Here is a 27,871-nt window from a genome sequence, read left to right on the forward strand (position 1 = left end):
ACTAAGGTCTGGTCCTTGACAGGGGCTATTAGAAACCTGTCATGACTCTGGTCTGGCTCCCTGGCCCTCTCACACATACTGTGTAGTTCTATTTATTTAAAATTCTTAAAATACAGATGTATCTATAGTGACAAAACAATGGAGCCGATTGTAATCCCAACACTCTGGATGGATGCAAGAGAACCAGAAATTTAATGTCTTTTTGGCTACAGAGCAAGTTTGGGGCCAGACTGGGATGCATGAGACCCTGTCTCGGAGAAAGCAAGCAGTTGGAAGTCAGGGACGGGCACATGCCTGAAATCGCAGCACTAGAGTAGGTAGGAAGATTTACGAACGTTTGAAGCCATCCTGGCCTACATAATGGATTTTAGCTTATCCAGGACCACATAGTAAGATCCCATCTCAAAACACAAGCAAACACCCACAATCTAGTTGGGGACTACAGTTCCTTCATTGGGTACAGCAAAAAAAATAACATAGCCAAGTGTGGTGAGACCTGATGTCCTAGAACCTGGGAAGCTGAGGTAGGTTGATCAGGAACTGGAGACCAACTTGGGCTATGTAGCCAGTTTCTGGGAAATCTGAACTACAGAGTGAAATAACCCTGTCTCAAAAAAAAAATAGTTGGACCTAATGATTCAACTATAGTCCCATGGCTTGGGACACACTAAGGCAGTAATATTTTGCTGTGAGTTCCAAATCTGGACTATAGATAGAGAACCTAAAAACCAAAAAATATTTTTAAAAAATTTAAAAAGCTGACCTGGTGGTTCAGGCATCACAAGCACTTCCATGTGACACAAAATAATTCAAGCCAGGCCTGAGTAACTTAGTGTAACGTCACAAATAAAAATAAAAGAGCTGTGGTTGTTTAGTAGAAGAGCGCTTGTTTGATTCCCACAAATGAGGATGATAAAATGGTAGGAGCATAACAGAAGCATAGTGGTATGCACACATCAAAAATTCCAGCACCTGGGAGGCAAAGACAAAAGTTAAGGCCATCCTTGTTGTGGAACATTATTTGTGCAATATTTGTTTATGCTACATTTGTTTAATGATGTAAGGACGTTTGTTTAACTATGTAAAGATGTGTTGCATCTGTTTCACCTTGCCTGCCTAAGGCACCTGATTTAGTCTAATAAAAATGCTGAATGACCAGTAGCTAGACAGGAGAAAGGACAGGCAGGACTAGCAGCAGAGAGAGTAAATAAGAGAAGAAATCTAGGCTCAAGAAGAAACAAAAGAAGAGCAAGAATGAGGGAGATACCCAGAGCCAGGAGCCCAGCAGCTGCCAGCCAGATACAGAGAAGCAATGCAAGTCAGATACGCAGAAGGAAAGAAAATAAAAAGCCCCAAGGCAAAAGGTAGATAACGAGAAACAGGCCAACTTAAGTTTAAAAACGCTTGCTAGAAATGAGCCTAAGCTTAGGCCAAGCATCCAAAACTAATAAGTCTCCATGTAATTTAGAAGCTGGTTGGTGGACCTAAAAAAAATAGCTTGGTTACACATCCTCAGCTACAAAGCCAGGTTAGTGCCATATGTGAGACTCTATCTCAAAAGGAAACAAATTAGAGTTGAAATCCCACTCCATCACCAATACCATTCTTTCCGAGTTACTTCTATCCTGAACTTGTTAATTATCAGTCTTATGAGTGTTTTATAATTTTATCCCACATGTTTTCCCACAAGTAATATGTGGCATTGTTTGAGTAGCATCTCACTAGGTAGCCCAGGCTGGCCTGGTCTTGATTAGGTAGTTGAGGCGGGAAGCCCTGCACACTGCAGGTGCCAGTACTCCCTGGGATGGCATCCTCAACAGTGTAAACAGGAGAAAATACACTGTTAGCATTCAGGCATCTGTACTGGCCTACCTTTGAGGCTCTGACAGGATACGCCCTCAGCTGCTGCAACTGAAAGCACCACCTGTGCCTATTCACTATGATCCTTTTTCAAAGGGCTCTGCCTACCACCTATCCTCCTCGCTCTCTCTCTCCCTCTCTCTGTCATCTGTTTGCCCCCCTCTCCTCTCTGCTGCTCCTGTCCTGATCCTTTTCCCCTAATAAAAACCCCACTGCTTGAACTCTGTGGCATGATGTCTTTCTTACGCCACTGTTTTTAAATTACAACACACTGAGCACAGAATTCATTGCCACCTTCTCTCCTCCCTTCCTCTTTTTTCTTACAATTATTTATTTCTTTTGGCTTTTCGAGACAGTTTCTCTGTGGCTTTGGAGGCTGTAGCTTGTAGACCAGGCTGGCCTTGAACTCACAGAGATCCACCTGCCTCTGCCTCCCAAGTGCTAGGATTAAAGGCGTGCGCCACCACCGCCTGGCACTGCTTTCTGCTTCTAAAATTTTTTGATATTTTATATATTTTATTTTCTGTGTGGAAGTATCTGACTGCATGTCTGTGAAGCACATGACTCCAGAGGCCCACAAAGTGGTTAAAGGTGGTTGTGAGCCTTCATGTGGGTGCTGGGAGCTGAACCTGTGTCCTCTGCAAGAGCAGCATTCTTTCAAAGGACCTAGGTTCAGTTCCCATCACCCACATGGAAACTCATAACTTTCTTACTCCCGTTTCAGGAGAATTCAACACTTTGTTCTGGTGTCTACCGGTACTGCACATATGTGGTGCTCACATACACACATGAAGACAAGCACACACATAAAATAAAATCGTCTGTTTTTCTCTTTCTAGCCTACCTCAGTTAGCTTTTATTTTCCATGAACTTCATAGTTGAGTTTGCATTGGGACATTGGTGGACAGCCAGCTTCTTCTGGTAAAAGAAAAGGATGAACTGCTCATGTCTCTGATACATATACACGGCATAGTACATATTTGGCCCAAAGTTGCTCAGTATTAGACCATAACACCAAATATCTTCTCCCTCGCATTAGCCCTATGGCATTCACCTGTAAAAATTGGCATTGCTGGACAACAGTGGTGGTGCACACCTTTACTCCTAGCACTCGGGAAGCAGAGGCAGGCAGATCTCTGTGAGTTCGAGACCAGCCTGGCCTACAAGAGCTAGTTCCAAGACAGACTCCAAAGCTACACAGGGAAACCCTGTTCTGAGAAAAGGAAGGAAGGAAGGAAGGAAGGAAGGAAGGAAGGAAGGAAGGAAGGAAGGAAGGAAGGCAGAAAGAAAACAAGACAAGACAAATAATTGGCATTTCTGATCACACAGAATCTGGCATAAGTAGGCAGAGTTTGATTGTGAAGCAGCGATGTTTCCTAAAAGCAACCAACCTTCTGACATTTCTTCTGACTTCATAGAATGCTTTCTAAATGCTTTGTGTCCTTAGCAGTATTGCCACGGAGGGGTTTTTGTTGTTGTTTTGGTTTTGGTTTTCTGAGACAGGGTTTCTCTGTATAACAGCCTCAGCTATCCTGAAACTCACTCTGTAGACCAGACTGGCCTCGAACTCAGAGATAACCTGCCTTTGCCTCCTGAGTGCTGGGATTAAAGGCATGTGCTACTTCTGCCCAGCCTTGTCACAGAGTTTTTTTGTTTTTGTTTTTTTCTTTCTTTTTTTTTCAATTGTTGTTTTGGTTTTTCCAGACAGGGTTTCTCTGTGGCTTTGGAGGCTGTCCTGCCTCCCCCTGCCTCTGCCTCCAGAGTGCTGGCATTAAAGGCATGCACCACCAACGCCCAGCTTGTCACAGAGTTTTAAAGACTCAGTATTTGCTTCTAAAGTGATCATTAATATTTCACTGGCTGTGAGTTCATCAGACTCTACTATGGAGAACTGCATGTTTGTATAAAGACTTTCCTGGGCCCACAATGACAAGAACTAGAGTTCTCTCATGAAGATACAGGGCAGCAAGAACAAGCAGGCAAGAGGTTGGGTCCTGCCTCAGCAGCAGCATTGTGCAGTCACAGCCTCCCTTTGTTACTAAGCAACAAATAGCTCACCTCCTGAGATTCTCCTCAGATGTAGCATCAAAAAGACAAGAGGAAAGTCTGCCTTTTTGGCTCCCTTCGTGGAAAGATGCAGCGTGCTTTAATAGGTTCCTGGGTAAGAGTTAACCCTGACCCTCTGGCCAGCACGAGTCTTTGTGAGTCATGAGGATGAAGTGAGGTATCCTCCCGCATCTGCATCTGCATCCCATACCTCCATGCCCCTGTAGGTTGCCTTGCTCCCTGCCCCCTGCTCTCGAGTGAGCCTCCTACTCCCCTAGCATCAGCTCTTCACTGGTCCTCCCAAGCTCCATCAGACCTTCAGGACTAGCTGCTCTCTAATTTGACACCATCAGGATATCATTGTTTTTATCTGTTTCCTGGGCCCGTCCCCCATGCCTGGAACATAGGGAGTGCTGTTGAACTCAAATATTGTTAAACTAAAGTGAGTAAAGAGTGAGAGGGTGTCCACAAATAGTATAGGAACAGGAAGACAATTAAGGTGCAAATCTTCAGTGAAAAGGAAGGAGATGTCAAGGAAGCCACTATTATAGCTGGAGGCCAGCCTCAAACCAGGCCTCTCTGCTTAGGGTTATAATTATGGGGGACTTTGTTCTTCAAAGGGACTCAATACAAAAGGGCTGGGCCATAGAGTGTCCACCTAATGATATCAGCACAGAACAGCCCTTCCACAGAGACTTAATGTTTAAAAATGTACTTTCTGTTGATTTATGTGCATGGATGTTTTTTTCTTCATGCATGTGTATGTGCCTGGTGCCAAAGGAGACCAGAAGATGGCATCAGATTCCCTAGGACTAGAAATAGAGATGGTTGTGAGCTGCCACATGGTGTTGAGGATCAAGCTCAGGCCCTCTGGAAGAACAATCAGTGTTCTTAATTGCTGAATCATCTCTCCAGTCAAACAGATGTATTGTTCTTCAGCCATCTAATACATGCATATAAATGTATTTGGTCATCCTACTTCCCCTTTCCCCTTTGCATCCTATTGACTACCCTAAACCCATTCTATTTCCAACATGGTGTCTCCTACTTTCTCTTCTCTTTCTTTGTCTTTTTTAGACAGTCTTCCACTGTAGCTTGGACTGGCCCTGCACTTTCTATGTAACTCAGTATAGCCCTGAATTCACATTCTCCTCCACCTCAGCTCTGCCCACTGCTTAGATTACAGGTGTGAGCCAGCATGCCTGGCCGACAAGTACTCACTTCTGGTTTTTTGCCAGTACCCTCCTCTGACTTATATCTGGAGGATTCTCTATTGGTTATATCCTCTGCTGGGAACTTTGTTTGTTTGTTTGTTTTTTGGTTTTCAAGACAGGGTTTCTCTGTAGGTTTGGAGACTGTCCTGGAACCCTCTTTGAAGACCAGGCTGGCCTAGAACTCACAGAGATCCTCCTGCCTCTGCCTCACGAGTGCTGGGATTAAAGGCGTGCACTATCACCGCCCGGCATCTGTTGGGAAATTTTATGCCTTGCTTAAGTGCCCCATGTACTAAGTTTTGCCCCAAAATACCAGAACGTATGATAAATGAATGTTCACAACCTTGCCAATAGGTTCAAAAGTAATATCTGTTGGATTCTTCGTTCTCAGAGACTCTTGACCCACTATTAATATTATGGGGTGTAATGTGTACTCTTCCCAACAGCCGCCTGGGTCCTGCAGCTGAGCTGTCTCAGGCCCAAAATAACACACAAAACACTATATTAATTATGAAGCTGTTGGCTATGTTTGCTTGGTTTCTTATCAGCTAGTTCTGACTTAATTATTAACCCATAACTGCTAATTTGAGTATTTCCATGTGGTCTTCTCTTACCAGAGAAAAGGTCCAGACCTCTTACTTCTCTGGTGCCTACATTGTGAATGACTGTGCCTCTGATTTTTAGAATCCTCCTCGATTCCTAGTCCCACCTATCTTGCTTCCCTATTGGCCAACAGTGCTTTATTTAATAAACCAATAAGACAACATATACACAGAAGGACTTTCCCCATCAGTGGGGAGAGAAACAAAGGAGACTTACTCTCAGATCTAAAGCAAGCAGCACCCCACTCAACAGTAGCTTTACCTACAGAAGTATGTTCTGACTAGATGATGTCCTTTCCCTCCCATACACACATAGTCTGCATAGATCAACATGTTGAGGCCACTTGTCTCAATGAGAGATGGGGGGAGGAGCTGGGATTGACATGTGAAACAAGATTGTTTCTAACCTAAAAAAAAAAAAGATGGGAACAACTCTGTGCTGGCCCCAAACCAGGAGTGTTGTTCCTCTTCAAAGTCTACTGTCAGAAAGGCTAAGGAGGAGCTGCTGATTTCTCAGAAGCCCCAGGATGAGGACTTAAGTGGGCTTTACCATCATTCATACCTTCCTTGTTATAGCACAACAGTGGCTTCTACGGGCACTACCGAGGCCAAGTCAAGAGCGAGAGTGCTGCAGAGTATCGCCTGGCAGCCAAGCCCCCTCCTCCAGCAGTGTTCCTGCAGAGATGTGAGGTACAAAGCATCCTGAGGGCAGTGGGGAGGGAAGGGCCATTCCTGCCTCCTGTGAGATCCCAAGCACCATCTCAGTCCTTGCAGGGATAGACTGTCAAGACAGGCACCTGGGAACAGCCTATCCCTGGGATAGCAGGAGGTCTGGAACCATGTCCTTGAGATGAGATGTCTACCAAAAGGGTAGGGAAGAGCAGGTACCAAAGTGGGCAGTTTTGTTTATGAATCCTTTGGCATGGGAGAAGGTTCTAAGCCAAGGTAGGGTGGGTAGCAATGGGAATATGCCTTCAGAACTGAGGAAGCAAACCTTGAATTTTACTGAACTTCCCTTAGCTTCACATTCTTTGAGGCCACAAAAATCCATGACTAGTCACCCAGTCTAGGACTTGGGCATGAGTAGAAAATCTCCTTTTAGTTGGGCAGGCGGTGGCTGGTACCAGCCCACGTACCTGACTAGGGAGGACTGGGATGGGAGCATAGGTAGCTTAGAATAGAAGAAACAAGACCCAAGAGCATAGGAGGAGGACGCAGGTCCAGCCCTCCACCATTTTCATACCTATAGTTAAGGGGATGTGTACACCAGTCCGACTCACAGCATTGAAAAAGACAGTCAGAATAGGAAAACTCAGGAGTATGTGTGTGTACAAAAGCAGCAGCTATGGAGGCCTCAAGATTTTGTTTAGAGGATAAGATTTGAAACAAGGTCTTATTCTGTAGCCCAGGCTGGCCTAACTCATCATGTATCTCAGGATGGTCTTGAAGACACAAGAATCATCCTGTTCCACCTTTTCAAGTTCTCTGATTACACCCATGAGCCATCGCATCCAGCTGTGTCACTGTTTCATAGCCAAGTGTTTGGGCTTGGTTGTACACGTCTGTAATCTTAGCTATGTAGCAAGATTCTGTCTCAAACACACAGGTTGGGTGTGTAGCTCAGTTGGTAGAGTGCCTGACTATCCAGCATGAAGCCATGGATTTGATCCAGAGTATTAAATAAACAAGGCACATTCCTATCCCAGCACATGGAAAGATCATATATTCAAAGTTTTCCACAACTTTATAGTGTGTTTGAGTCTAGCTTAGGGTGTGTGAGACCCTGCCTTAACACAAAACCAAGCAAACAAAAATCTGGCAAATGGTCTTTACTGTTATCCCAGAAGAACCCAAAGGGACAGGGGCAGCTAGAATCCAGAAGAGAAAGATAGTGTGCAGTGAGGAGCTCAGAAAGAATCGGTGCTCCTGAGAACAGAAGCATGGTCAGCAGAGAGCAGAAGGGGATAAGAAAGATGCCTCTGTCTCCTCCCAGGGCTCTGACGTGGTCATAGTGATGTATGTACTCGATCTGCTCCTAAACAAGGGCAGAGAGGAGGAAAGCCCAGAGAAACACACTCCACTCACTACAGCTTCTCCACCAGCCTTTTGCCAGGGCCTCTCAGACCTGCCATCTAGGTTCTTCAGAAGCTGCTTTCTCAGGCTGACAGCAGGGTCTTAGAGGCTGCACGTTTCTTAGCATTCTTAGCATTTCCAGTTGGAAGAGCTTATTGGCGATGCTTACAAAACCAGGCCCAAAATGCAGCTCAGATTGCCCATCAGCACCCTCCTTCCTTTTCTTTTTTTTTTTTTTTTTTTTTTTTTTTTTTGTTGTTGTTTTTCGAGACAGGGTTTCTCTGTAGCTTTGGAGGCTGTCCTGGAACTCACTTTGTAGACCAGGCTGGCCTCGAACTCACAGAGATCCGCCTGCCTCTGCCTCCCGAGTGCTGGGATTAAAGGCGTGCGCCACCAACGCCCGGCTCCTTTTCTTTTTTTTTTTCTTTTTTTCTTTTTTTTTTTGGTTTTTTGAGACAGGGTTTCTCTGTGGCTTTGGAGGCTGTCCTGGAACTCACTCTGTAGACCAGGCTGGCCTCGAACTCACAGAGATCTGCCTGCCTCTGCCTCCCGAGTGCTGGGATTAAAGGCGTGTGCCACCGACGCCCGGCCCTCCTTCCTTTTCAAAGACTGATGAAGCCCGGTGTGCTGGCATACACCTGCTGTCCCATTACTTGGAAGGTGAAGTCAGGAAGGTCAAGAGTTCAAAGACAGCCTTGCTACATAATGAGTCCAAGGTCATCTTGTCCTAAACCAAAGAGAGAGAAGAGAAAACTGAGAGCTAGTGGTACAGAGGCAGAAGCAATCCAGAACCTTCTGCTTGACTTTTACAATATCCTTCAGGCAGCTCTCATCCCAGAGAGCAAACAAACATCCTTTTGATTTGTTAAGCCCATCCCTCAGGAACAGACATTTAGGAGACTTGTTTTGGCTGATGATCCATTTGAAGACTTGAGGCATTGTCTAGCATTATCAAATACCCCAAACATCTTGATCTGTATGTATTGGCTGAATAAATGTCAAGTCTCAAGGCTCTTCCTCAGTCTAAGCCTATTTTAATTAATAGGACTGCCTTGGGAAGGTGCACATTCTGCTCCCATTGGCTGATTACAGACAGGGTTGTTTGTTTAAAAGCCTTCCTGAGATGGAGCAACCCGTTTCTCCAGCTTAGAGCAGATGAAACTTTCATCTATGACATCTAGGTATGGGGGAAATTCTTTTTTTCTTTCATTTTCCTTTGAATCCAGATGGGTTTATTCTAGTCTACCCGACTGGCCCCTGGGAACTGTAATATCAGTCCGGTTTGTCCCTAAAGTCAGACAAGAAGAGTCACACTTGGATGGAGCAGCTCCTTTGGCTGCAGTGCTGTGTTCCTGTTACACCCCTTGTCTCCAACCGACACAGAGGTTCCTCCCTCAGAACCCCGCTGACTTGACACTGTCCAGCTTCCCCAGGACACTTAGCTCTCCCACACGGGAACACTGCCTCTTCCCAGCAGAACCTTTCTCCCCAAGGCCTCTTAATCATGAATCAAATCTTGAGTCCCACCTGCCCAGATACCATGGGTACCGCAACAGGAGAGAAGCCTAAATGGTTCGAGAGACAAGAAATGCATTTGATACTTCTGAAGGGGAAAGAATACCCAGAACTGCCTGGGTGGAGAGGAAATAACTCTTTCTCACCAGGCTCCTACAGTTGTGAGAGAGCAAAACTGGAATCAGTGGGAGTCAATAGATTATCCTGCCACTGTAGGAATAATGAGTTTCCAGTCAGAGCTGTCTCTAACAACAGCAGTCAGTGTTTTCTAGGCTGTGTGTGACTCTACCAGTGAGAATAGAGATAGGAGAAACCTGGAGGTCAGTTGGAACTTGTCCTGAGCGTCCAGATTTTAATGTGTGGTGTGTGTGTGTGTGTGTGTGTGTGTGTGTGTGTGTGTGTGTGTGTGTGTGTGTGTGTGTGTGGTGTGGTGTGTGTGTGTGTGTGGTGTGTGTGTGTGGTGTGTGTGATGTGTGTGTGTGTGTGGTGTGTGTGTGTGGTGTGTGTGTGTGGTGTGTGTGTGTGTGTGGTGTGTGTGTGTGTGTGGTGTGTGTGTGTGGTGTGTGGTGTGTGTGTGTGTGTGTGGTGTGTGTGTGTGTGTGTGGTATGTGTGTGTGTGGTGTGTGTGTGGTGTGTGTGTGTGGTGTGTGTGTGTGGTGTGTGTGTGGTGTGTGTATGTGTGGTGTGTGTGTGTGTGTGTGGTGTGTGTGTGTGTGTGGTGTGTGTGGTGTGTGTGTGTGGTGTGTGTGTGTGTGGTGTGTGTGTGTGGTGTGTGTGTGTGGTGTGTGTGGTATGTGTGTGTGTGGTGTGTGTGTGGTGTGTGTGTGTGTGTGGTGTGTGAGTGTGTGGTGTGTGTGTGGTGTGTGTGTGTGTGGTGTGTGTGGTGTGTGTGTGGTGTGTGTGTGGTGTGTGTGTGTGTGGTGTGTGTGTGTGTGTGTGGTGTGTGTGTGTGTGGTGTGTGAGTGTGTGGTGTGTGTGTGGTGTGTGTGTGTGTGGTGTGTGTGTGTGGTGTGTGTGTGGTGTGTGTGTGTGTGTGGTGTGTGTGTGGTGTGTGTGTGTGTGTGTGTGTGTGTGTGTGTGCATATGTGCAAATGTATATGGAGGTCAGAGGAAAACCTTGAGTGTTGTTTCTCAGAGCAGATATCCACCTTGAGACAGGGCTTTCACTGGGATTTGTGGTTTGCTCATCAGCTAACCTGGCTGGCCAACAAATCCCCAGGGATGTTCCCGTCTCCACATCCCCAGTCCTAATGTTACAGTGGTGCACCTTACCACCACATCTAACATAGGTCCTCATGTTTGCAGAACAAGCACTTTGAGGACTGACCTAGCTTCACATAATCTATTCCCCCACAACCATTTGTTTGTTTGTTTGAGACTGGCCCAGGCTGGTTTTGAACTCCCTGTGTAGCTGTGTGTGAACTTGAACTTTGTTGTTTTGGAAAGAGGGTCTTAAATCATTTGGAACTGAAAATGGCCTTGAATTTCTAACCATCTTGCCTCTACCTCCCAAGTGCTGAGATCATAGGAATGTACCATCACTTCCTCTGTAATGGACTTTTTCTGTCCGACAAGCCAGCTCCTAAATAATGACACAGAGACTTCTTATTAAGTATAAAAGATAGGCCTATGATTAGCCTTGTTCCTAACTAGCTCTTATAACTTAAATTAACCCATTTGTATTAATCAATGTTCTATTCTATCGTGTCCACCTTGCACCTCTTGTTTCCTCTCTGTGTCTCCTGGCCTCTCCCTTGTGCCTAAATTCCTCCTCCTCCTCTTTTCTCTCCCTGGAAATGCTGTTTATACCTCCTGCCTAGACATCTCATTCAGCTTTTTATTATAACAATCACAGCAATATATCTTCACACAGTGTATAAATATCCCACAACATTTCCTCCTTTCTGTCTAAATAAAAAGGAAAGATTGTAACTCTAACATAGTAAAACTATATACAATAAGAACAATTATCAGCCGGGTGGTGGTGGTGCACGCCTTTAATCCCAGCACTCGGGAGGCAGAGGCAGGCGGATGTCTGTGTGTTCTAGGCTAGGCTGGACTGACAGCCTCCAAAATAATACAGAGAAACCCTGTCTCGTAAAACCAAAAAAAGAAAAAGAACAATTATCAGGTAAGAATTACATTCACACTGGGGGTTGGTGGTGCACGCCTTTAATCCCAGCACTCTGGCTGGGACATCTGGCTGCCTGGACAGTCACCCAAGCCTAGAATATCTGACAGACTTTTCTGAGAAGCAGGAATTTTGAAAGACTGTCCTACCTTGTCTTGAAAAGTTCAGCAATTGCTTTCTTTTGTATCCTGCTTGTACAGTTGGGACAGCATTCTGCCAGCAGTGGAGGCAAGGGCAGTTTCTTGCCACAATGAAAGCAAGCTCCACAAGGAGGTTCTTCAGTGTCCATCATCCTTCTTTGAAGTAGAGTGGTGCTGCCAGGAGCAGACACATCCCACTGCCATGAACAGCCTCATGTTATTAAACACCTTAAATGCCATACTCTGTAGCTCTCTGAAGTGTTTGAAAACTATCTAAAATATATCTCTGTTTGACCTTGAAAACATACCTAACTTGACTATAAGTTTGCCACAGATGACTAACTACTAACATGTATTTCTTTATTATCCTAAATTGTTTTCAAGGACTAAAACTTTACATTACATCTTTAAATGAGCTGCATAGAGACAATACCTTCAACAGGAGTAGAAATATATATACAGTATAACAAAAATAGCCTTAAGTTTGTATCAATATCCAAAAATTCATACCAATGTAAAATATTTCATACTAGTGGACTGAAGGGGCCTGGAGAGAAGGCTCAGTTAAGGGCACTGACTGCTCTTGCAGAGGACCCAGGCTCAATTCCCAGCACCCATATGGCAACTCACAACTGTCTGTAACTCCAAGATTTAACACCCACACATAGACATACATGCAGGCAAAACATGAATGCAAATAAAAATAAATTATTATTTTAAAGGTAGGCTTAATAACTACTCTTTTATCACATAATTTCTATACTATATCTCCTCTTTCTCCCTTCAGAAAGAAATCCCTAAATAGAATCTCCTTTGTTCAACTTTTTTCCTGATATGGCCAATAACAGTTTGTAGTCAACCCCCCTAAATGATGACAAACCCACCATATGACCAGAAACCACCCATCACTTCTTGAGAACTTGGGCGTCATGTTCTTGAGACTGCTTCCTGTTGTCTGTGGGGGACAACAGCATCCTCAGGGAACCCTAAGAAAATTGAGATAATGGCCCCGTTCTATAAGAGCTAGTTGTATTATTTTTTGTTTAGTCTCTGTGTGATGGGAAAGTATAGAGCTTACCAGAAGTCTTGGCTGGATAGTTTGTGAAGCTGGACCATCTCAGCTGCCTGGATTCCTCCTCCTCCTCTCCCTTTCTCTTCCCTAAAATCCTGCCTATACCTCCTGCCTCGCTATTTGCCATTCATCTTTTTATTATAACAATCACAGCATACCTCGTCACAAAGCTTACAAGTATTCCCATCATCCCACCTTGTGTTCCTGGGAGGCAAGCCACAGGACCTCATGCATGCTGGGCGCACACACTGCTAACAGAGCTGAATTCCTAGTTCAGTCTCGAACCTCTGGTCCAACTGCCTGCACTCCTTTGTTTTGGGATTACAGAGTGCACAGCAGTGCCTGGTCACACTTATTTACTTGCTTCACACATGGGCTTCACACCTTTCATCCTACAGGTCTTTTTTTTTTTCATTGAAAGGATTATATATTAACAAATGCTTAGAAGAAATACTAGAGAACCCTTCTGCATTTTTGTCAGTTTTCTCTTAACAACAACATTTTACAAAGCTGTAATTGACATGATTGCAATTTACTAATTTCATAAATGGACACAGTTGTGCTTGTATTGGTGTATATGTACTAAGATCTACAGGATGTAATCCAGTGCAGGTTCACATAGCCAGTAGCAGAGTTAACTTTCTTACCAGCATCACCAAGAACCTTGGTGCTGGCCTTTTACTGCATACCCACCTGCCTGCTGTGCCTCCCTCCCTTCCCAGTTCCTACTAAAATGCCTTTACTTCTTTTGATTTGGGTTTTTTGTTGTTGTTTTTTGTTTTTCCAGACAGGGTTTCTCTGTGTACCCTTGGCTGTCCTAGAACTCACTCTGTAGACCAGGCTGACCTTAAACTCACAGAGGTCTGCCTGCCTCTGCCTCCTGAGTGCTGTGATTAAAGGTATGCACCACCACAACTCAGCTAGCTGCCTTCACTTCTAAAATTCTGTCATTTGAAAATGTTGGGCCAAGTGTGACGGATAACACTTACAATTCTGATACTAAGAAGGAGAAGGCAGGAAACCTTTGAATTCCAGGACAGCCAGGCCTACACCGGGAGACCTTGTCTCAAAAGAAAAGACAATTAGCCCTGCGTTGTGGCCACCTCTATAATCCCAGCACTTGGGAGGATGAGGTAGGAGGATGGCTACAAATTTCTTGCTAGCCTAAGCTACACAGTGAGCCCAGGCAGTCTGGGCTGCACTGTGAAATCCTGTCTCAACAAATCAATGACTTAAAGGGAAAAAGTGCCATGTAAGTGTAATAATACAGTATGCAACCTTGGAGGTTGGTTTTTCTGGCTCAGTGTAATTTCCTGGAGAGTCATCCAAGTAGTTGTGGCTATAAATAGCTATATCTTTTCATTACCAAGTAGCGTTCTATGACTTGTATGTATTGGATTGTTTAAGCATTTGCTTTATTAAAGGGTATCTGAGCTGATTCCAATTTTGGCTCTTATAAATAAAGCTGCTATGAACATTCGTGCAAATCCTTGAGTGAACATAAGTTCTCTTCTCTCTGGGATAAATGCCCAGAAGCTCAGTTGCTGGATCATATGGTAGTTGCATGTTTAGTTTTTAAAAGAAACTGTCAAGCTGTTTTCCATCGTAGCCTTGCCATTTTACATTCCCACTAGCAGGGCATGAATGATCCAATTTCCCTGCTTTTTCACTAACACTTGGCATTGCCGCTATTTTTAGTTTTAGCCAGTCTGATACATGTGTGATAAGATTTCATTGTGATTTTGATCTGCATTTCTCCAGTGTTTAATGATGTCAAGCATCTTTTCATGATATTTTTCATCTGAATATTCTTTTTGTGAAACATCTTTATGTTATTTGTCCATTTCTTATATCTTACTATTGCAATGGTATCATTATTTAGTCTAAATTCTAGTCCTTGTTTGTTTGTTTGTTTTGGTTTTTTGAGACAGGGTTTCTCTGTGGCTTTGGAGGCTGTCCTGGAACTAGCCTTGTAGACCAGCCTGGTCTCCAACTCACAGAAATCCATCGGTCTCTGCCTCCCGAGTGCTGGGAATAATGGTGTGTGCCACCACTACCCAGCTGATTCTAGACCTTGTTGAATATGTGGTTTGCAAGTATATTTTTCCCCTGTCTGTAGCTTGCTTTTCATCCTTTTCTTATAGATTTTCAAAGGAAAAAAATCTTTTGGGAGACAGGGTCTCCCTTAGTAGCCCAGGCTGGCAGTGAACTGGAGACAAACCTCCCACCTCAACCTAAGTGCTGGATTAGAAACACGGCAGTCATGCCTGGCACCGTTTTTTAAAAGATTTATTTATTTTTATGTGTGTACATGTGTGCCTGCATTATTTTATGTGGACCAAGTGTGTGCTGGTTCTAGAAGAGGCCAAAAAGTGTTCATCCCTGGACCTGGAATCACAAGTGGTTGTGAGCCACAGGGTATGGATGTGACTACTGAACACAAACCCTCTACAAGGGCAGTAAGGGCACTTAACTGCTGAGATGTCTTTGTAGGCCCCAAGAACAGAAATATTTCAAGTCTGATAAAGTCTAGATTGTTTAGTTGGTTGGTTAGTTGGTTGGCTGGTTTTGGTTTTTCAAGACAGGGTTTCTCTGTGTCTAGCTGTCCTGGAACTCACACTATAGACCAGGCTGGTTTCGAACTCAGATCACCTTTTTGGGATCCACAAGTTTTGGGATTAAAGGTGTGTGCCACCACTGCCTGCTCCTACTGCCCAAATGCTGGGATTACAAGGTGGCTCAGACCTGGCTCACTTTCTCTTTTTGGCTTTGATTAGGTACGGAGTCTAAACCTTTTGCCTGTTCTAGGTTCTGAAGAGTTTCTCCTTTTTTTTTTTTTCTCTTGTAAACAGCCTTGGATTTTGGTTGGTTGATTATTAGTTGATTTTGGTGCTTGCGTGTGTGCGTGTGCGTGTGCGTGTGCGCGTGTGCGTGTGCGTGTGCGTGTGCGTGTGCGTGTGTGTGTGTGTGTGTGTGTGTGTGTGTGTGTGTGTGTTGAACCCAGGGCCTTAAACATGAAAAACCCACTCTCTACCACTGAACTAAACCCTCAGTTGCAAGAGCCCTGGGAGTTTAGTGCCAATTGTGTCACCTTCTTTATTAGAAATGCTGGCCAATTTCCTGTCTTCATCGAGTATCATGCTATTTGGAGATTACTTCCAGATACATAATAGCTAAGGCAAAAAGTACCAAAAGGGTAGAAAGAGTGTTAAAGACATACCACACACTTTATTTTAACGGAATCATCAATCTTTGATGGAGTTAGTTTGATTTGGTTTAGTTTGGTTTTTCAAGATGGAGTAAGTCCCCCTCCCCCTGTTTCTTTCTTTTTCTGGTTCTAGGGATAAAAATTCAGAGTCTCAAACAAGTTGGGCTAGCACTCTACCACTGAGACACCCAAAATTTTGCATTTTATCTGAGCCTGTTGCTAATACCACCACCCCATCCATGACAGATCCGGCCAGATAAGGCCTAAGGAGGGAATCCTGGTCTGAAGAGAGAGACTATGATGTAGAAGTGACTGAAGGAAGGAGCTGTGTCATGTGGCTCTCATGAACCACTATTATGATTCTGATTGTTACAAACATGAAAAGCTTTTTTTGCAGATTTTTGGCAAACAAGATATGACCTGGTTTATGTAATTAAGGAATTTCTGGCTACTGAGAAGACAACAGACTGGGAGTGGGTATCTCGACAGCATGGGCATTGGTGGAAAGTTCTTGCAATACTTCGGGCAAGAGATGATGGCAGTTTTGACCAGGATTAGCCAGGTGCAGCCTTCCAGCATCTAAAAGCAGGTTCAACCTGGGCTGTGTACTAAATTCCAATTCAGCTTGGGCTACTGTAACAAAACTCTGTGTTCAAATCAACAAACAGGGACTGGAGAGTGGCTCAGTGTTTAAGAGCACTGACTGCTCTTCCAGAGGTCCTGAGTTCAAGTCCCAGCACCCACATGGGGGCTCAAAGCCATTTATAATAGATGATGCCCTCTTCTAGCATGCGGCTATACACATGCTGGGCACTCATACATCAGTGATGTGTTTAGAGATGCCTGCCAAGCCTGGACATGAAGATGTGGAGAAGGCAAGTTGACTATTGAGCCGGGGATCCAGCAGATACCCTCAAATGGAGACAGACATATTCATTTCCAGATGTCATTTAGGGCTCAGAGCATAGCTGTGCCGTTAGGGAGTGTGGGAGGAGGCAGGAAGCCTGAAGCCTAGGTAACACAGATTCAAGCCCTCCACTGATGACAGGCTATCGGGACGGACATCCCAGTGGCCTCAAGCTTGTGAGGCAGGATGAGAGACACACGGGAGTGAGGCACTGCTTTCTTCCTCTCCCCCCTTTCAGGGTGGTGCTGGCACTGTAGCAATTTAGAAGTAGCGGTTCCTGCAGCTTCCCCAGTTATGTGCCCTGAGCAGTATCTGCAGGAGCAGATAAGTACCTGTCCCCCTTACCTCCCTTCTCATCTCTTTCAAGGAGCCAGTAAGACAACACTTCTTCTCCAAGCACGACAATCGCACTTCCTACGACAAAGTGAGTGCTGGAAAGAGGAAGGGGGAGGAAGGGGGAGGAGCCCCTGGCTGGAGTGTATAGCATAGACATAAAACCTTTAGGGCTCAAATGTTTCTTATGTTTTTTGTTTGTGAGCCTAGACTTTCATGGCCATCCTTCTGAAACCTCACAAAGGTTTCTTAAATAGTCAGAGGAGAGTCTATTTTCCCTACCTTTTCCACTGCTAAATAGCCCATGCCCCAGACAACGACAACTCTGCCTTTTTTTTTTTTTTTTTTTCTGTTAGTTTGCCCAAGAGTGTACAAATATCCCAGGGGGCCACTCAGGGACTTCTTGCTAAAATGGATGATATTACTGGGACTGCAGGGTACAGGCTAGGGAGGTCAGGCACAATTCCAGCATCACCATCCTGGAATTACTTGGGGGCCCAAGCAATCCCTGAATGCCAAGACTGTGGGCCAAGGGCCCGTACCGTTGAGGAGGGCCCCTACTGCCTGCTGCAGGGAATTGGAAGACGGAAAGACCTGGAGCGCCTGTGGAAGAGACACACCTTCCTGCGCTGGGGACCCTGTGAACTGGAACTGAGCCAGCAGCCGCCTCTGGTGTCTTCCTATCAGACCGATTTCCGGGCAGGCTCAGAACTCAGCAGGCTCCCCCAGCGCCTTGTCCACTTTGTGCAGGTCCAGCCTCCCTACATCAGCACCACCTACCAGCACAACTTCTGCCAGCCATCCCGGGGTGGCTATTGTGGGAGCGCCAAGGTAAGGCCCCAAGAGCCAGTCACTGAAATCCGGCCTGACCTCCCCGGGATCCCAAGACCCAAGCTGCTGCAGCACTACCTTCACGCTGGAGTTGCTGAGTGTTTAAACTGGTCCCAAACATTAAACACATTAATCTGACATAGCCTGTTTGTACTGACAGTCCAAGATGTCTCAGGGGCCTGTAATCAGCTCATTACTAGGTTCTGGGTCTGGCTCCCATGGCCTTTGGTCCAATGTTTGTGTACTGGGCTGGGGAAAAGCTGTCCAGGGAACCCTGCCACTAAGTGAGAAAGGACAGGGCCTGCCACAGACTCAGAGTCCAGGACGGTCACCTTGACCATGGGTGCATTATAGGGTCCCAAGAGCAGTAACTGGGGCCTCTTGCACCCAGTATAGATACAGAACCTGGGGATCCTCCTAGAGAGCAGCCAGCGCTGAGGGAGGGAGTGGCAAGGGCTGGCAGCTCCCTCCAGGAGCCAGGTACCTTGACAGATTTGACAGTGCAACCACAGTCATGTCCGAGAGAGAGAGACGCCTCCCACAAGGCGACTGCCCCAACCAACACACCACTGAGGCACTGCTCCCTTGGTGGTCGTACAGAACCTTTGAGGAGACACTGTGTGACTTGGATCTGAAGGTCATCTCTTTTGTGTGTTTGTTTGTTTGTTTTTTTCCCAAGACAGGGTTTCTCTGCAGGTTTGGAGACTGTCTTGGAACTCACTTTGAAGACCAGGCTGGCCTTGAACTCACAGAGATCCTCCTGCCTCTGCCTCCTGGGATTAAAGGTATGCTCCAACAATGCCCGGCCTAAAGGTCATCTTTTTTTTCTTTTTTCTTTTTTGTTTTTGTTTTTTTTGAGACAGGGTTTCTCTGTAGCTTTGGAGGCTGTCCTGGAACTCACTTTGTAGACCAGGCTGGTCTTGAACTCACAGAGATCCGCCTGCCTCTGCCTCCCGAGTGCTGGGATTAAAGGCGTGCGCCACCAACGCCCGGCTCTAAAGGTCATCTTAACATTGTGAATTTATATTGTTTTTGGAAGGTCTTTTTGGCTCACCCTTCCAAGTCCCCTGACACTCAGGTAACCTTTTGTTACCAAAACAAAGCTGAGGCTTAGGCAGAGTCACTTTAGTGACTCAGGTCGCTTTAGGTATGGTTAGGAGGTTTAAAAGGCTTCCTGTGGACTTTCATCCTGGGAGAGCTGAGGCCTCCCAAGGAGGGCAGAGCAGAAAGAACAACATGAAAGCCTGCATCTCAAGCCACACACAAGATCTCATCAGTGTTTTTATTTCCACGTCAAAACTCCCTGGGTCCTCCCAACAGCCCTGTGAGGTAGGTGGGGCGGGAAAGTTTCAGAGATCCCCGTTTACAAATGAGGATGCTGAGGCACAGAGAGGTGGGACTTCCTGCCCCCGTCATACAACCATCAGTAAGGAGGGCACAAAGTCAGCAGGCTTCTGGCCCTCCCTCCAGCAGTCCCCATATTCTCTCCACTGCTTCTTCTGTGACCTCCAGTCTCAGAAGACTCCTGGGGTCCACAGGGACCCTCAGGGCAGGCTGGAAGCTCAGACTTTTCCAGAATGGCCTCTGGAGAAGGCCTGGTCAACTCTTGGGCCTATCCTGTGAGGCCAACGCTCTCCTCTTCACACTTCAGAGTTGACAGAGGGCCTAGTGAGTGCTAGGCATGGGTGGAGCTAGCTATGGTTGTGAGTGGACGGTGGTAAAATAGGTGTGAGCATGTGTGTCCTGTGCTACAGACAAAGGCTCCTCCAACCCCCATCCCTAAGGCGGTAACTCAGGTGCCCTCTCCTGTGCCTCCCTCATGGGAGCACCCTCAGCAGCAAAAAGGAGCCCAGTCTGCTGCTACGCTGAGCTGCTTTGGCAGACAAGGCCTCACCAGGCCCTCATACCCCATCACGCAGACACAGGGCCTCCACAGCTTGACTGGGGCCCTGGGCTACACCCCCAATAACGAACAGCCGAGGCCCAGCCTGTAGACTGGAGCAGGAGCATCGGGCTGTAGGCATGGCAGGCAGTGCCTCCCAGCGTCGCCGTGCAAGACTGAAGCTCTCCACGGAGGCCAGAGGGCATGGCTGGTTCCCTGGAGGAAGGAGACAAAGGGTGACAAGGGGCTGAAGATCCTTGTTCCCTTCCCCAATGGCCCAGTAAGTATCACCCCAGCACAAGCCACCAGGGCTTTGCTCTTCATTGCCCAGCTCATCTTCATTCATTCATTCATTCATTGCCCAGCTCATCTTCATTCATTCATTCATTCATTGCCAGCTCATCTTCATTCATTCATTCATTCATTGCCCAGTTCATCTTCACTCATTCATTCATTGCCCAGCTCATCTTCATTCACTCATTCATTCATTGCCCAGCTCATCTTCATTCACTCATTCATTCATTGCCCAGCTCATCTTCATTCACTCATTCATTCATTCAGTCATGCTTTGATCATCTATTCTGCTTCTATTAGAGCCCCCAGCCAGGTGCTGGGGGACACCCTGAGAGCTAGGACAATCCCAAGCGCCCTGATTTACAGATGCACCAAGCGCTCACAGAGCTCTGACCGCATGGGGAGTCTAGAGAAAGTGGCCTGCTGGAAGATGCCCTTTCTGCTGTATGCCTTCTTTACCTCAGCCCCACAGACTTACCAAGGCCCCCAATGGCCACAATGTTGCCCCCAAGGGAGCCCACCACAAAGTCAGCCCTCTTATCCCTCATCCGCAGGCTGCGAGGCAGCTTAGTCCAGGACCCTGAGGGAGAGAAGATGTTAGATGTGTGCACACAGACATACACAGACCTGAGGGAGAGAAGATGTAAGATTTACACACACAGACATAAACAGACTCGAGGGCATGCACACACACACACACACACACACACACACACACACACACACACACACACACGCTGCCCTTGCATCGCAAGGGGAGCAGCACAGACTACAAGAGGTATTGCTCACCATGCTCCAGATCAAACATCTCCACGGTATTGACAAAGTGTGGGCGGGAGTAGAAATTGTGGGGCCCAGGCTGCTGCAGGCCACCCAGGCTAAAGACACTGCCTTCCGCCATAGCACAGCCAGCAAAGGCTCGGCGACTGGGCAGGCTTGGGTGTCGGGTCCATGTACGGGTCTCCAGATCAAAAGCTTCAAAAGCAGTCACTGGGAGCTTGCCCTGGCGGCCTCCTGTCGAAGAATTAAAGCACCTGGGACAGAGCCCAAAGGGTTTGGTGGCATCCTTAGCTGGTGGCTGAACTGTCCATCCCTGGTTACTACACCCAGCTGTGTACACACCTGACTACTCACGAGACCACATAAACCCTCAGGCTTGAATTTGATTTTCCAATCCCAGTTGGGCCACCAAGAAGGCCTTAGAATAGGTCTGGATTACCCCCAACAAAACTTCTCAAATCCTGACACCTCAGACTAAGAATGATCCCTAACCCAGACAACCTTCAAGGGATGGACTCTTTTCTTCCCCTTTCCCACATCCCTCGGCCCTTACCCAGGACATAGATCTTGTTCCCGTGCAGGAAGGTGGAGGCCCCGTAGCAGGGTGTGGGCATGGAGGGTAACGAAAGCCAGCAGTCCCGGCGGGGCTCGTACACCCGAACCTGGGCCTGGGGGGGCCGTGTCAGGACCCATTCCCCCCAGCGCATACACCATACCATCTGCACAGAAAAGAGTAGTTCAGACGGCACAACCATGACTGGCTGGTGAACCCCACCCTGACAGCTCCCTTGGTCAGGCCCAGGGGTAGATGGAGACCCATGTGTTTGTCAAAAACTTTGTTGCCCATCTTAAGTGAGAGCTAGGAGAGCTGAGATTCCAGCTTTGGCCCCTCCAAGTGAAGAGCAGGAGGCAGCCGATCTAATTATAATCCAGCGCGGTCTCCCTGGAGACGCTATGGCAACCAAATCTGGCATTTAAGCAGGCTAGCCTGGACTGGTGGTCAGACCTGGAGGCCACAAGGGGTATGTGTGTGTGTGTGTGTGTGTGTGTGTGTGCGCGTGTGTGTGTAGGGGGAGGGCTCCCAGGATGGGGGAGGGAGGGGTAGGTTAAGGCAGTGGTAGAGGGATAAGGAGATTTGCTCAGTCTGAGAGGCGAACGCCTGGAGCTGGGAGATGAGCCTGGGCCTGGAGGACAGGGCCTGGGCCCTGCCAGCACCCGGCGCCATGCTGTCTCCCTAGAGGAGGTTCTTGCCTTCTGTTAGGCGCTCAGAGTCAGCTAGGGGCACACTGACCGGCAGCTAGGGGCTTCCATGGCAACCATCTGCAGGTCGGCTTGGCCTTTGTCCACAGCAGGATTCCTGGTGTGTGTGGTGGGGGGGGGAGGTCTAAGCACTTAAGCACTTGCTGGGCTCAGAGCCAAGGCCTTGCTCCCCTCCCCCACTCCAGACTATTTATAACTATGAGAGTCATTAGGCCACACCCACCACTGTCTCTTAGTAACAACGAATAGGACTGGGTAGTGGCTGGGGGTCTCCTATCTTTCTGGGGGCCTTCTGGGCTCTGACCCCCACCTCATAGCTCAGAAAAGACCGTTGACAGCAAGTTGCAGAAAGCCCAGGTAAGGGAGGAGACAGGAGGCAAAGCCGTGACCAAGGTAATACCTATCCAGCGTGTGAGATAATGTATCCCGTCAGGGGAAGAAAAAACGAAGGTTGTAGGGGCACCCGAGGGACGTTCCTTGATAAGCCACTCACCTCTCTCCACAGTCGCAACCCCCATGGCTGCTTGAGGGAGGGTAGCCCGACGCTCCCAGCGGCCTTCATCAGCCAAGAAGGCCTCCACAGCAGCTACCGGGCTCTGGGCTTCATCCACACCGCCCACCACTAGCACCTGCTTACCCAGAACCACAGCAGCTGCACCAGCCCGGGCCGTGGGCAGGGGTGCTAATGCTAGCCATGTGTGTGAGGCCATGTCCAGTGTCTCAGCAGTGTCCAGGGGTAACCCCGCCCGGCCACAGCCCCCCAACACCAACAGGTGCCCATCTCGGTGTGCCACTGTGCCATACACCCGGCAGGTGGGCATGGGGGGGAACACCTGCCAAGCAAAGGCCCGGCCACCCCCTGCAGCCATGGTGCTCACTGCCGGCGGCAGGCCATGCCATTCGCTCAGGCCGCGGGCCTCACTGGGGAGACACCTCAGGGCCTCATCTTGATTCTGCCAGGGCTGTAAGCGTATGTCTGACCAGGCCAAGGGACCCCGCCTTCACCTGGAGGAGAGATGGAGAACAAAGAATGAGGGCCACTGTCAAGAAACGGATGAATAATGCCTAGCTAAAGGCAGGCCGGGCCCCAAATCACTGGTGGGGAAGGACCCGCCACGTCCCACTAGGACTCCACAGGTGAGGATCCTCTGTAGTGGAGAAGAAGAGACTCCGGATACCCAGACAGCTTTCTTATTTCCCACAGGGCATGAGGGACTCTCCCCACACCCAACTAGCAACTTTGCTGAGTGGAAGGAGAGGTAAAGTGACTAGACCCAACTCTCCCCCCAGTGTAGACCCAACTCTCCCAGTGTAGACCCAACTCTCCCCCCAGTGTAGACCCAACTCTCCCTCCCCGTGTAGACCCAACTCTCCCAGTGTAGACCCAACTCTCCCCCCAGTGTAGACCCAACTCTCCCTCCCCGTGTAGACCCAACTCTCCCTCCCCGTGTAGACCCAACTCTCCCTCCCAGTGTAGACCCAACTCTCCCCCCAGTGTAGACCCAACTCTCCCCCCAGTGTAGACCCAACTCTCCCTCCCAGTGTAGACCCAACTCTCCCTCCCAGTGTAGACCCAACTCTCCCTCCCAGCGCACCTCCTTGACAACACGACTTATCCTGGTTTTCCCGAATCCCCTGTACACTGGTATGCAGTGTCCCTCAGACAACCATTAGGGCCCCTCGCCTGCAGTCCCTACACAGGAGTGTCCCATTCTACAGAGTGGAATAACCATTTATAGCAGCAAACAGCCTGTCTTGGGAGTGAAGGATTCAAAGGGGACAGACCTCAGGGTTCCGCACTCCCTTTGAAGTCCATCCTCAGGGGTGTGGCAATGCCAGCAGATTCCTTGCTGAGGAGGGATGAGGGGACTGGTGTGGGCAATCTCGTGAGTACAGGATTTGAAGGTCCCTGAGTCCAGGGCTTTTCATGTAGGAATAAACATCTGGATCCGGATCTTGAGCCGCCCCCCCTAAGGTCACATTCCTTAGCCTCCCCTTTTGCCTTTTGCGCTCTCTCTCTCTCTCTCTCTCTCTCTCTCTCTCTCTCTCTCTCTCTCTCTCTCTCTCTCTCTCTCTCTCTCTCTCTCTCTCTCTCTCTCTCTCTCTCTGTGTGTGTGTGTGTCTGTCTGTCTGTCTGTCTGTCTGCGTTGGGGATGTCTCCACTCTCAGTCCCGCGATTTGGCAGGACGGCCTCCTGGCCCCAAACTTCCAACTCGAAGGAGGGGGGGCGGGTCTGGCGAGTGGGCTTAATAAAGGCTCTAAGCTTCATGCCCCAAACTTGCCCCCGCCCCTGAGCCAGGCTCCCGCGGGACTCACCCCCTGGATCTCTGATGTCTCCAGGACACGGGGTCCACTGTTCCGCCTCCGCTGACGCTGGCTCTGGCTAGGGCTGAAGCTGGGCTCTGATGGGGCCCCCGCACCGCTTCGGCGTGGGGCGGGGCTGGTTCAGGTCCGCCCCTCGCTCCCCCCTCCCCAGATTCGGGGAAACCTCCTCCCGCCTTAACTCTGCACATGCCACGGCCGGAGTAGGGCACACCGACCCACCGTCACCCAAAATGAACAGGCAGGCATATGGACATCCGACCGGCTAGGATTTAGGGTTCTACCTGGGGCGATGACAGAAATGAGGCGATCAACACAACACCGGTACGATGAGATTGGAGGCGGGTGTGGTTCTGTAATAGATGCACTCGGCGCGCATCCAGCAGGAGCTAGCCAGTGGAACCTGGGGCCTTAAGGGGTCGGAGCCCGCCCAGCACAACTGAGCATGCAGGTGCCCAACACCAGCTTTTCTGCGGCGCCCCCTGGAGGCCACTAGGGCTGTAGCCTGGGCCTCTGGTTGGAAAGCTCAGCTGCGCTGTCTCAACCAGGACACAACCATGACACAAAGCCAGCTGCAGAATAGATCCTGAGACTACTAGCAGGCGGGCTGGAGGAGACTGCTGTACTAGCTTAGGACCTATCCAGCCCTTCTTTACAGAGAGCTAGGTTATTCTTGGTTAGGTCTGAGCACATGAGCTAAACCAGCCAGAGGCCACGGTCTCTCTGCCTAATCTTGTAAATCCTGCCTGGGGCTACTCTGAGGCCTGGTGATTGTCCTTCAGGGTACAGAGCTTGCCTCTAGCCAATTCTGTGGTCATGTTGGTAGCAAATTGATGTGACAAAGACACACCTACTTCCGACTCAAACCTTGGCCCAGCCTGTCTTATGAGCATTCAGAAGCCTGGGAGGACACCCCTTTCATGTAGAGTGTTTATCATAATTTTCCCAAAGCAGATCTCGAGACAACAAGAGCCTGTAGTTAGTGTGGGAGGCGGAGCCAGGAAGCGACAGCAGAGGAGCAGCAAGAAGACCAAGAAAAGCAGCCAATGAGGAGGTGCTATGAGACCAGTTACACTAGGGGTGGCCGGGACCGAGTCCTGATGGGGATTCTGGGAGCTGATCAGGAGCAGGGACCTCACATTGTTACTGCTCACAAGGGCAAGGGGAACTAAGGAACTCATCTTCCCATCCCATGAATTGTATGTAGAGAGCTGTTTGGGGGGCATCAATGCCTTCGCCTGCCTGACTTCGCCACCCAGAATGTGGGTGAACCCTTCCTCATGACTAACTAGAGCCTATAGCTCTTCCAGAAGCTGGTGGTTTGCGGTGGAGGGCACACACACACAAATGCTGGTGCAAAGACTTGTCACAAGTTGCAAAGACTCTAAAAGGCCTCTGTGTCCTATGCCACTTCTCCCATTCTCCAGATGGTCCCTCTCGGGACACTGGCATCTACCCCACAGGGTACTCACAGTGTCACCCCTATGTCCTCATATTCACCAGTGTCCTCTTCCTAAGCCCCTTCCATTTTCTTTCCGGCTGTTACCCATTTACAAGCTGGCTGCTTTTAAATGTCTCTCAGCACTAAGTCAAGGTCATCTCTTCTTGCCCCCTCCAAATTCTGAAACCATCTGTCCCCTCAGACTCCATCACTGCGTTATCTGCCACGTCAGTCTACTGCCACTTCTTCCTCCAAATCGCTTTTGAAACAATTGGTTTTGGGGGGCTGGAGAGATGGTTCAGTGGTTTAGCACACTGGCTGCTCTTCCAGAGGACCTGAGTTCAATTCCCAGCACCCACATGGTGGCTCACAACTCTCAACCTCCTTTATCGGCTGCTACTAGAATGCGCTGTCCACAATTAGAATGTGTTTTTTCATAAGTGTGTCCAGCACTGTTCTCTTAGTTGGTTTCACTTCCAGTCAAAGGCCAGAGTGGTGGTGTGCACCTTCAATCCCAGCCCTTAAGAGGCACAAGCAGGCAGATTTCTGTGAATTTGAAGATAGCCTGGTCTACAGTGAATTCTAGGCCAGCCAGGACAGCATAATGAGTTCTTGTCTCAAAAACAAGAACAAAAACACGGATGGACAGATGGCTTAGTGGTTAAGAGTACATCCTGCTCTTCTTGCAAAGGACCTGAGTTTGGTTCCCAGTACCTGAACTGGGCTATTCACAACCACCAGGTCCAGGGAATCCAATGCCCTTTTTTGGACTCAATGGGCACTGTATGTATATGTACATAATACACACATACATACTCATAATTAAAATTTAAAAAACAACAAAAGCCAGATCCAGTCAAATTGACAATCAAGATTAACCATCATGCCATACAACCATAAAACTAGGATTATCCTGTTGGTGAGATTTTGTAGGCTCTTCAAAGTTTCACCCTTTATGACCTCAAATTCTTGCTGACAGGTTATGTTGCCTCTTAGAATCTTTTGCAGAACCTTCTCAGCTTCTCAGGGAGTAGCTCAAGACTTAGTCCTATAATTTAGTGAGACTGTCTCGAAGGTGGGGCTTGGGACTCCAGAGCTGGGACAGTTGATAGTGATTGCTATACAAACATGAGGATCTAATTTGATCCCTAGAACCTATGGTCTAAAAATCCCATTGTGGAGCCTGGCGGTGGTGGTGCATGTCTTTAAACCCAGCACTTGGGAGTTAGAGGTAGTCAGATCTCTGAGTTCAAGGCCTGCCTGGTCTACATCAATAGGTCAAGGACAGCCAGAGCTACACTGAAATCCTGTCTCAAAAAAACAAATCCAGGTGTGAGACTGTAGAGATTCAGCAGGTGAAGCACAGGTCCTATAAGCAGTGGCATTCTCTAGAACTCACATACAAGCCAGGTAGGTATGGCAGTCGGCCTGCAATCCCAGAGTGCAAGAGGTATCAAATCCCAGACCAGGCAAAATGATGGGCTCCAGGTTCAGCCTGTGACCTCGCCTCAATATGCATGGTGGAGAGGGCTAGTGGCTGACTCAAAGGGTAAAAGTGCCTGCTGCCAAGCCTGACAACTTGAGTTTGATTCCAGAGAACCGCACAATAGAACCAGTTTCTGAAAGTTGTCCTCCCACCTCTACACCAGTGCTGTGGAAAGGTGTAACCAAGAATGGAAACACAATGTTTAAAAAACAAAATGTTGCCATGCAGTGGTGTTGCACGCCATTAATCTCGGCATTTGGGAGGCAGAGGCGGTAGATCTCTGTGGTGACAGCTTACTTGCACAAATAAAGCCTGTTTGAAGGTCAGAGAATGGAGCTTACCACCAGCTAACCATAGAGGTCTGGAAGTCTGTACAGACAAACAGGAAGTGAGATAGCTGGGTGGAAAGGGGATATAAGCAGGAGAAACAGGAACTGAGACACTAAGCAGGTAAAGTGGAGGGATGGCTTGCTC

At 48.1% G+C, this 27,871-nt stretch overlaps 2 protein-coding genes across 2 annotated transcripts; one reads left to right on the top strand and one right to left on the bottom strand.

The window, feature by feature from the left end:
* The first annotated feature begins 3,911 nt into the window (after positions 1–3,911).
* On the top strand, positions 3,912–18,070 carry CUNH3orf84 (chromosome unknown C3orf84 homolog). Its single transcript, XM_005074938.3, has 4 exons — positions 3,912–4,021; positions 6,299–6,412; positions 17,136–17,192; positions 17,654–18,070. Exons 1-4 carry the CDS (start codon positions 3,995–3,997, stop codon positions 18,068–18,070), a joined length of 615 nt encoding a protein of 204 aa, XP_005074995.1. The 5' UTR covers positions 3,912–3,994.
* A 1,130-nt stretch (positions 18,071–19,200) lies between these two features.
* On the bottom strand, positions 19,201–24,964 carry Klhdc8b (kelch domain containing 8B). Its single transcript, XM_040739865.1, is given in 7 exon segments — positions 19,201–20,030; positions 20,587–20,688; positions 20,898–21,122; positions 21,442–21,562; positions 21,564–21,607; positions 22,642–23,153; positions 24,465–24,964. Coding segments are annotated over 6 exon segments (1,065 nt in total). The 5' UTR covers positions 23,018–23,153; positions 24,465–24,964; the 3' UTR covers positions 19,201–19,833.
* Positions 24,965–27,871: the final 2,907 nt, after the last annotated feature.

The sequence above is a fragment of the Mesocricetus auratus genome, unplaced genomic scaffold (assembly GCF_017639785.1).
Source record: "Mesocricetus auratus isolate SY011 unplaced genomic scaffold, BCM_Maur_2.0 Super-Scaffold_100691, whole genome shotgun sequence".
Classification (NCBI taxonomy): Eukaryota; Metazoa; Chordata; class Mammalia; order Rodentia; family Cricetidae; genus Mesocricetus; species Mesocricetus auratus.